The 10,110-nt window shown below is 42.6% G+C and overlaps 1 protein-coding gene across 1 annotated transcript in view; it reads right to left on the bottom strand.

Annotated features, from left to right (window-relative positions):
* Positions 1 to 943: 943 nt before the first annotated feature.
* Positions 944 to 10,110, bottom strand: part of LOC6543461 — a 30,000-nt gene continuing 20,833 nt past the window's right edge. Inside the window, exons 3-6 of the mRNA XM_015159827.2 lie at positions 9,444 to 9,610; positions 3,969 to 4,105; positions 1,859 to 2,035; positions 944 to 1,471 (exon numbers count right to left, since the gene is read on the bottom strand). Of these exons, the coding sequence (XP_015015313.1) occupies positions 1,359 to 1,471; positions 1,859 to 2,035; positions 3,969 to 4,105; positions 9,444 to 9,610 (594 nt within the window). The 3' untranslated portion in view covers positions 944 to 1,358. The remainder of the gene's footprint in view (positions 1,472 to 1,858; positions 2,036 to 3,968; positions 4,106 to 9,443; positions 9,611 to 10,110) is intronic.

Here is a 10,110-nt window from a genome sequence, read left to right as displayed (position 1 = left end):
ATTTAAATTGCTCAACAAATAATGTTCAATTAATTGCCATTAAATATGCGGCACGTAGTAATAATAAATGGCCAATGGTATGTGCACTCCATTGAAAAGTTGTTTTTGCCCTTTAAAACAATCAACCTATAAATTTTCCATATGCTGAGTTGCGGCTGCTTAAAAACATATTCAATTTGTAAAATTCAGAACTGTGCAATTTTAATGCGATTTCGATGGAAACAAAAACACAATGAGCTCATAATTATTCATTTTGGCCGCGAATAAAAATTTATTTGCCAACCATCACTATTTTGCATGGCTTTGTTGGCAAACAAAGGGTACAGATGGCAGGAAGTAGTAGTGCATTCTTAAATAATTTAATTTCTACATTGTTGGTCTCATCTATTTCATGCTGGATAAAGAAAATAGCTTTTGCTTTCAACGCTGATTGTGTTTAGATCTAACAATTATTATTATTATTTGAAATTAATCCTTTATGCTAAAAGGAATATTTATTGGTTGGCTGATTGAAATTCTTTGTTGCCCCACACATTCACAGAATTTATTATTATCATTGGAGAATGGAATATTGATTTGTAATTGAACCTTGTTTTTTAAACAGATTGATCTGGTTCAATTGTGTTTTCATTGGTCACACGTTGCTGTGTTTTTAGGTACTGTGCAGAGTTCTCATTGAAAACCGTGAAATGAACAAACGGAAACCTAGAGACATTTCAATTACATTTCTAATTGGTTAGATATACATACTTGTACATACATAGATTTCTGTTTGAGTAACACGTTTGTTATTGCTTCTGTTTAGCACATGCCTGGCCAGGCTTTTAACTTAATTACGAAGGCTACATCGTTATCAACTACCTCTAAACTGCCATTTGCTCCCAGCACCCTTCACATCCTCGGCCCAGCCTCTGTCTAATCTTAGTGTTAACTCCAGGGTTACACCATTCCATTTCCATTTCCGGATAATGTATGTGTGTGGTTTTGCTCGGGTCTATACAGTGACTACATTTTAATGGCCTAAAAAGTCTTAACTGGCTGCGCTCCACTATGTATGCTTATGCGTCCTTATAACGTACTCACCACATCCATATTGTGTGATTGGTTTTACATTAATATTGTTTATGCAGCATAATTAACTTTGATTATACACATGTCTCTGTCGACCTTTGATTAATTTACAATGCTAATTGAGTGTTCCGCTCCTCGGCTTAAGATCTAGAATTTGCTCTACGGGTATGCAGGCTCAGCTTAGGCGCTAGTAATTGATATAAGTAGTGGTTGAGTGCGGTGACTGGCTCGCATCCTGGCTCCTCCTCCTCCTAGTCCGCATCGGACTACACACCATCCGCCTGCTCTCAGAGATAGTTCGGCCTGGAGACGCAGCAGAGCAGGCTCATGTTCTTGCAGATGTAGTTCTGGCGCCGCTTGGCCTGCCAAGGTCCAGTTGTGTCCAGTGCCGCGTTGCGTTCTGCGAACAGCACATGGAAGAGCAAACAGTTGGCTTGATTAATTAATGGATCCGGCGGGAAAATATGTAACCCCTCACATGGTGAGAGCAGAGAACAATACTGCAATTTAACCTTGGCATTTCATCTTAGTTTAACTACGATCTTTTCAGATACTTTCGCACACACTATGGAAATCTACCAGGAGCGTGGCAATAAACCACTGCAGCCCTAATAGCCTGTCCATATTTTGTGCGCAGCTTTGCCCTTTTTTGTATGCTATACAATTTTGTTTGCTCGACGGGCCTTGGCGAAATACCAAAGTGCACGGCACTGGAAGTGCAGGCAAGTCACCGGCGGGCCACTGGGAGCCCGGAAGTGCGGGAGCATGCGCAGTTGGAGCCACTCACCCAAGTACGCCTCGTGCTGGGGCATGTACTCCTGCATCTCGGCCAGGAGCACGGCGATGTCCTGCGAATCCTTGGTGATGCTGCATAATTCCTCCTCGTTGAAGTCGGGCGTGAACTGTTTGCACAACAATATCTGGCTGATGACATTGCCCAGGTTCGAGGGCCCGGCTCGGTTCTCTGAAAGTAGTAAAATAAACGAAATAAACATGGAAGCCAAGGGATAAATCGCAGCCAAGTGATAAGCCAAGGTGCAGTGGGTCAAGCTGTGGGCAGAACATTTAGCCGGAATGGCAATAAAACAAACCATGTTGTTTGACTTGGCCGCAAAAAGCGGAAGCCGCATTTATTTGTTTCATTCATTTGTATGCAAACATTTTTCTTTGACGTTTGCATTTCCCGCTTTTTATTTATTTCCCTGCTTTTGCTGCTTCATTAGCTTTTCGCTATTCGCTTTTCATTTTGGGACTCCCTTTGATGTCTGTCCGCTTGTAACCGAAATAAACTTTCGACTTTAACATTTGCTAATTTAATGAACGGAAATTTAATAATGTACTTTTGGAAGCGTGCGAGTATGCAAAGTTTGCCAATTACTCGACCCTCCTGTCCACAATCTAGACCGAAAGTTTGGCGTATTTCTATAATCTATTTGTTCAACAGTGTCTTCATTGCTTTGATATGGGCCGTTTGATTGATTGCAATCAATATTGGATCAGCAATCAATCTTCATCAGACGCATTCAAATTAATTACTTAGTGAAACTTGCTGAGCTGCATGCCTCAGTGCGTTGCAATCTATTCGATCAGCCAATGCGGCGTATGCGCAATATTCATATTTCATCGAGGATGCATGACCAGCATCCATCGTTTGCCATTTCGTTGCAGGGTACCAGCTGCGTTAGAGGGTATATTGGTTTTAAATCGGATGTATATACGTTTATATTGCAGTTTTTATAAGACTGTCCAAGAAGTGAGCCACATAAATTCTGGCTTAAATTGTGCAAAAACCCTTGCAACGAACGAACTGGCAACGAACACTTTTTTGTCGAAAAACCCTGGAAAGAAGTGTATTTTCGCTGGCAGGGCAATAATTAAAGGTCCACATAAAGCTGTCATCCCATCGCCACATACATACTATCGCACTGTCATGTCGATTTTGCGCATATTTTGGTTTGTAATTATAACAGCCAAACACCAGGCAGGAAAAACGTTTTCAATTTTTGCATTTTTTATTGCTTATTCTGCTCTGATGGCATTTTCATGGCACTGCAGATATTTGTTTGTTCCCACGGTTGGGCGCGGGTGCGTTGTAAATTTGCTGCATCCAGAGGCCCGGAGCCAGAAACTCTGGCACTCTGGCACTGTGGCTTTGGTAAATATTTACCACCCATTCTGGCCAAATTTGGCCGCGTGTTGACAGTGAGAAACCAGTGCCATTGCCAGTGCCAGTGCTGTGTTGGTGGTAATTTAAGAATTTATGATCAGCAATTGGCATTTGGCATTTGCGTTGCCATTTGTATTCACTGGCATTTCCCACGGTCACTCTGGCGACAAATCAGTTCGAAGTTTGGCTCTGCATATTTCTGCGCTCGCACGTGCACATTAAACACGACCAAAGAATGGCAATCACAGCCAGGACACACAGATCCTGAATCGCAGCTGCACTGGCCGACTCCTCAGTATGCCAAACAATTGTTGAACGTGCACTGAGTGACTGCTGCCCTGATGGCAATGTCAAAGAAACGACACCCTCGTTAGGTCAAACTCGGAATGCTGGCAAATAATTCAGAAGTGAGGTCATTTAATGCAGGCGAAGTGCGAAGTAAACGCAGCCAATCCTATGCTCGTAAACCCAAGTAAATCCACCAGTTCCCCACATATTTACAATTTCAGCATGTTAAGCCCGAGTAATTATAATTAAAGCACCATAACGACCATGCACTGGAACAGAACTGGTTTCCCGCACTTACTACAAATTATGGCAAAGTCCTTCGCTGACTTTGACATTTGCTGGCGACAGCAAAATCGCAATGACCCGAAATCGAAATGGCGACAGCTGAAACATGGTTTCAGTTGGCACTGTGCGTTGGGCGTTGGTGTTGAATTAAACTTACCATAATAGCCGGACATATCCATTGGCACGACTTGTATGAGGCGATAGCTTTTCACAAGTTCACGTAGGAACAACTGGGCCATGTAGAACAGGAGCACCAAGTGCGGGTTGTCGGTGAGGATGCCATCGGCCATGGCGCTGCAAAGAGCAGAAATGGAAGGGTTAAAACAATGGGAGCCATGCAAGGTAACGTGAACATCGGATTCCGAGCACCGAGCACCGAGCACGGAGCACCGAGCACCCAGCTCTGTGTTCCGATTTCCGATATCCGAGTGAATATGGTACTGGAGTGGCATGCCGCAGTCGGTATGAGCCGCATTTGTGGCACGCCAAATTGCATGCGGAAATTGTGAAATGAAATTTATATGATTTTATGACATTTCTTTGGGTCGAGAGTGGGGGTCGTAAACTGGCGACAAACTAATTCATTTCCGCCAACTTTTAAAGGCCATCCTAGATGGTTGTATCTGGGCTCAGCTGCTCCCGTCGAAGTAACAATTGGTTTTTCTGGGGAAACCCAGACACTCAGGCATATTTTATCAGGCCACGGCATTCACATTTTTCCCTTGTTGGAAAAATAATTCTCATTCGGAAAAAAGTGTTGGCATTGACATCAGTTCGATATAAAATATGTAACACAATAACCGGTAGAGATAAAAAACGTTTTTGATTTAAAAGTTGCTACTTCATAGACTCTACTGAAAGTTAAAATTTAAAGTGCTTAACATGTTTTCTTGAGGTTAACTTCTGTAAGTTAACGTGGGCAATTAAATTCTAATTCCACGATCAGCAGCACAACGACATTTTAATTCAACGAAATTACCATTACGAAAATGTATATAATAGCAGATACCGCTCTGCAGCATTCGCTGTGGCATAATTCATTTAGAAAACACTCAGAATTCACAGAATTTACAGTGGGTTCGCAAATTGCTGCTTAGTTGACATTAATTTCAGTTTTAGCAGCACGAGGAACACAGTTGGGGCAATTAGGAAGGCAAAACTGGGCGAATCTACGGAGTGGGACACAAATATAAATTGCCATAAACATATTTGCAGCTACACAGGAATAAATTCAATTTGCAAATTGCTTTTGCATAGCCCAAACTCTACGGAGCTGAAAATGAAAAATATGTTTTTCACAGGGGAGCCAAATCCAGAAAGTGTTGCCATGTCTTCTGATTTCACCCCACGACTGGCATTAAAGCAAATAAATTGCGAATTAATCTTCCCCAAGGTGAATCTAAAGTGGAGTTTCGGTGTGAGGGGATTCAGCATAAAGTGATTTAGATTCGGGTTCCTTACTCACGGAAAAGTTATTTGTTAGGGGAGCGAACGAAAATGTAGGCTTAGAAGACGTTGTTTTGGATCACCTAAAGTTTATCCATGCCAAAAATATATTTCAAATTACGTTTAAATACCAAAATCCTATAAATGTTAACATTTGAGCATCTGAATGAATTGCGAAATCCCCAATTAACGTATACAAATTCGCCGGCATGGTAAATTCATAATCATCCGGTTATGATCTCTCGTAATACCCCATTAATATTTTACTATCACACATCAGCATTTATGCCAGAAATTACGAAGAGAGGAGTGCGACTTTAATGTCTCAAATCGTAATCAAATTAATGCCAAGCGATTTCCTTGAAAAACTGCAAGTTGTAAATGGCAAAGGGCAATGTTTTAATGACCTCCCGCTCCGATTATCCCATCATTCCATCTTTCCTGGATTGTGGAGCGCGGACATTAACGTGGGTCATTTTCGCCAGCACCGCACCCAGAAAACGGCAATAATAAGTTTGGAGCAAAGGAACCAAATCTGCAAAGCATCCAAGCATCCGAGCATCGCAGCAAAAAAATAAATAAAAGCGAAGGGCAAACCGAAGAAAAAATGGGCAGACCATTGTCAGCAGATGGTCTTGATTACAGCTCGGACGTAATATTCATTTATTGCAAATAACACTGAAGTATTTTTTATTCCCTCGCTAGACCCGAGGAAATTCAGCGCAGAAGACTGAACGGAATGGTGAAGGAACTGGCCTTCATAAAACGCGCTGCCCAATCGAAGTTATTAACTGCAGCTGTATGGAGCTGTTAAAATTGCCACACTTTACGTGACGAGCTCTCCCTAATTGTGTAACTCTAGCCACTGCCTCCCTGTCCTCCATAATTTGCTGTCATTTTCACAAACATGACCACAGAACACCGAGTCTTCCTCCGAGTTGGCCATCCGGCGAGGGAAGCCGGCATCAAGTGTCGAAATAATGAACGAAGTAGCCGACAGCGACAATAAAACAATGCAGCACAGCAAGGACCATGGGATGCCAAAGGATATGGGCAATATTACCAATCAAGGCATAAAAATATCATTTTTTACTGAGTTTTGAAGGGTTTCCCCAGATATTACGAAACACGTAAAAGCGTAAGTGTTGTATATTAAACAAAAAACACAAGTAATAAATGCATAAGTTTTTGAAATATATTCTTAACTCTCATCCACTGTGGCAGTGGCAGTTGCAGGAAACATAAAATTTCCGACACAGCCGCAGACAACGCCATCGACGACGTCTATGAGATTGGCTTTGGCTTTGGCTTTGATGGGGCCGTCCCCGGAGGTCTGAATCCTTGTGTTATGTTCACCCGGCGGACTCTCTGGGCAATTGTCGGATTGTGTTTTCCGTGCAGCAGCGAAGGACGCAGGACGAAGGATGTGGCAGGCAGAGCAGTCCGAGTAATAATATTTGCAGCGGAAATGCGTTTAAGGCAGCACCATGGGTATGGGGATGGATTGCGTGGAGTGGGACCTCGTCCTGCCCCCGAGGACTCTGTTGACTAACTTGGCTGTCAAAACAGGAGGAACCGAGCAGCTAAAACAAAGGCAGCGCCAGTAATTTAGCAACAACAAACAACTGCACATAACTACAAGGCAAACAGCAGAACAAATGCGAAGTAAGCGCAGGCAAATAGACAGATGGATAGATAACATGAACACAAACGCAAACACGGCGAAATGGACCGAACGTCGCCTCCAAGGATATACATGTGCTATATAAGATACACTGCGATTCAGCAGCAATAGGCTCAAATACTGCTGGGGAAAATCCAAAGGTTTTATCCCTTTGCCTGAAGGCAGACTATAAATTCTTTTGCTGTTTCAGATTACAGCTGACTAGCGCCTTGGTATTGATTTTCTCCGAGTGTATCTTCAGGACATGTATAAGTGCGAGTTGGACAAACAAACAGGCAAACAACTATCAGTCACTCAAGGCAGTCGGCAAAGTGCTGCCGCCATCTGAGAATCTTAGTGGAAATGTGAATGGAAATGGAAATAGCCATGACTTGGGAAAACGCCTCAAAGAGTGTCTGCTCCAAGGTAGTCTCATAGGTCTTGGCTGATTTTTCTCAGCACTCCCCTTTTCGTAGGGGAATGCCATTTCATTGCCTTGGGTGGCCGCAAGGTATCACAACTTTGTCGTCTTGTTTGGCCAGCCAAACCACAAAAGTTGGGGCTAAATGGTAAATGTATTTGTTCTAAAAGCCAAGTTCGAGGGGCATATTTGAGTTGCTATTATGAATGTTTAGTTTGCGGTGATCTAACACAAACAGAAAAATGTAAAAACATTTCACAAAGCTCTCAGAAATATTGCTTAATTTAATCCGAGCTCTGGATGCCTAATTTCCATCATTAAATAAATCAGAACTTTTCCATTTCTGGTTTAGGTGCAGGTATAATTCGTTTAAAAAGCTTCAACGACTATATTCATTCTTTAACAGAAAGACTTGACATATTCCTTACGGCAAAACAGCAAACTTTAAGTATTTATTTTCCCATGGCGTTCTTGCTTTTCTTACTTTTTCCTCTTTATGGGATATGGGACAGTAGCACCGAGTTGTTGTGACTTTGGCTGTCGCACATGGGTCATGCATGTGTTTACAAAACATAAAACAGCAACAAACATCGAAATATTGTCAGAAAGTTTGGCTCTGTCATTGCCAAGTTGCCACTAAAGTTTCTACCCAACCTCACGGTGCCTTCCATTTGCTTTGTTCATTTTCGGAGAGCATACTTTTTGCTTTATTGAACTTTGACTTTCAATTTAACTTTGAGTCCTCGAGCTGGCGGCTTTTTTGCAGCGCTAATTCATTGTCGTCACTCATACGCCATGTGCGCCTATCTGCAAACGGTGGCTCTGCGAGGAAATGAAGAATGTGAGGCTGACTGCTCGTCGTGTCGTTCATTTGTGTCAATAAAGCAGAAATTAATTGAAATCTTCCCATTGCCCCCTTTTCTGGTTTTTGTCCCTGGCCGACTGCAGGCAATCATCAATTTAACTGTCTCTGGTTCCGCTTTTTCTTCATTTTTCTGCACTTTACCCAGTCGAATGTGTAGTGCGGATGGACAGAAGGCTGATGCGAATGCTCGTCTCGTTATATTGACATTTCTCACTTCAGAGTGACATTTAAAGCCTCTGCTCGATAATAAATCACATTGTCATATGGCAGCGTGGTGTGCTTAAAAAGTTCCTACCCTCACACAAAAATTTGACAGATACCCCATGTCTGAAATTACAAATATGGCATTGTGTGTGAATTCCTCGTCAAGATGTTCACTAAAAAAAGAAAAAGGAGGCGTGCGATAATGGCACATGTGTGGCATCCACAAGGGATTTCGCCTTTGAAACTTTTTGGAGGCATAAATCAATAAATTGAATTCGGTAAACAGACAGGCCCCAAAAAAGTCAACAGGGACGTTCAAGTTTTGTGCCTTTCTGGGTTCTCCAGAGTAAATCGATATCGCACTGATGGAAGCTAATGCCACATCATTCGATGCGGGCTTTCAACCAAATTTGTGCAGTTTTTCCTTCACTTTGCTCGCTGTTATTTCGAAACAAATGAGAAAAACAATAGCACAACGGTCCTTTCATCAGGTTTAATGAATAAAAATTACCCAATATGCTCTGAGCACCGGAGGCAGCTCGAAAAAATGTTATTAGCTTTTGCCGTTTCGGATTGAAGGGATCGGGAAGTTGAAGTGCTCTGATAAATTATGCAGCACTTTGAAATTGAATTTCAAACTCAGCCACTAACTCATTTTGGAAAGCATTCCAAGGACCTTCAATCCGAGCCCAACAAATTGTTATTTATGTTTTCTGAACCCAACCCAACCGCTTTTCTCTTTCCAATTTGCCTGCAATTAGATTTGCATACATTTCCATAAGGAAGGGACAGCCACATGAGGGATATGCCCCAAATGTCACACACACGTTGCTGTTTATGTTTATGTTAATGCTATCTATCCCTTTGCGGGTCCTTCGCTCAGTTACACTGGACAAAATTGCTGTACTCCCTGGATATACATCTATGAGCTTCGTAATTCTGATAATAAATGAAATAAAAAGTATATTGGTAGTGCTTAAATGATTGTTTCCCGTGCACATGGAAATCGAAAGGGACTGTGCTACGCACTCACCTCTTGACTTGGGGCATCAGGATCTGGGCGGTGTGCTTGAGTGCCTCCACGCAGGTGCGACGCAGCTTGCGGATCTTCTCCCGGAGCTCGGGGCAGTCCTTGGCCTGGCCAACGTGTATCAGCATGTCCCGGAATAGCGCCACATGGCTGTTGATCTCCACGATGAGCTGAAATCACACGGATTGGCGGGTGTGGATGAGCGATTCATATCAGGGTCATCGGTGGCGACTGATGCTTAAATTATGCGAGAGCTCTATTAGCCCGGGCACATAGCACATTTGATATTTTAATTTATGCACAACCCCATCTAAGGACTTAATATATATGTATTTGTTTACCCAGCCGGGTTGTCGGCCCATCAAAATTTCTGGGAAATTCTTGGCCAGATAAAATGGAGGCTGCTCCTGTAGTTTTACGGCCCATTGCCGAAATGGAGGCGGCCAATGAGTCGAGCAATCGAGACCTAATTCCTTGGCCGACGCCATCGACTTTCGCCAGCGGCGGAATCAGGCTCATAAAAATTAAAATGCCCGCAATGCAAAGGATTATTCGAGCTCACTTTTATGGCTTTTGGGTGGGTTAGCCCTGTTTTTGGAAAAGCAGAAGGGTCAAGCTGCTGCTGGAAAATATGTTAGGTCAATTGTTGTTAACTAAATTCCTCATTCTT

This window comes from Drosophila erecta, unplaced genomic scaffold (genome assembly GCF_003286155.1).
Source record: "Drosophila erecta strain 14021-0224.00,06,07 unplaced genomic scaffold, DereRS2 tig00000055-arrow-pilon, whole genome shotgun sequence".
Lineage (NCBI taxonomy): Eukaryota > Metazoa > Arthropoda > Insecta > Diptera > Drosophilidae > Drosophila > Drosophila erecta.
This window is presented reverse-complemented; position numbering and strand designations above follow the sequence as displayed.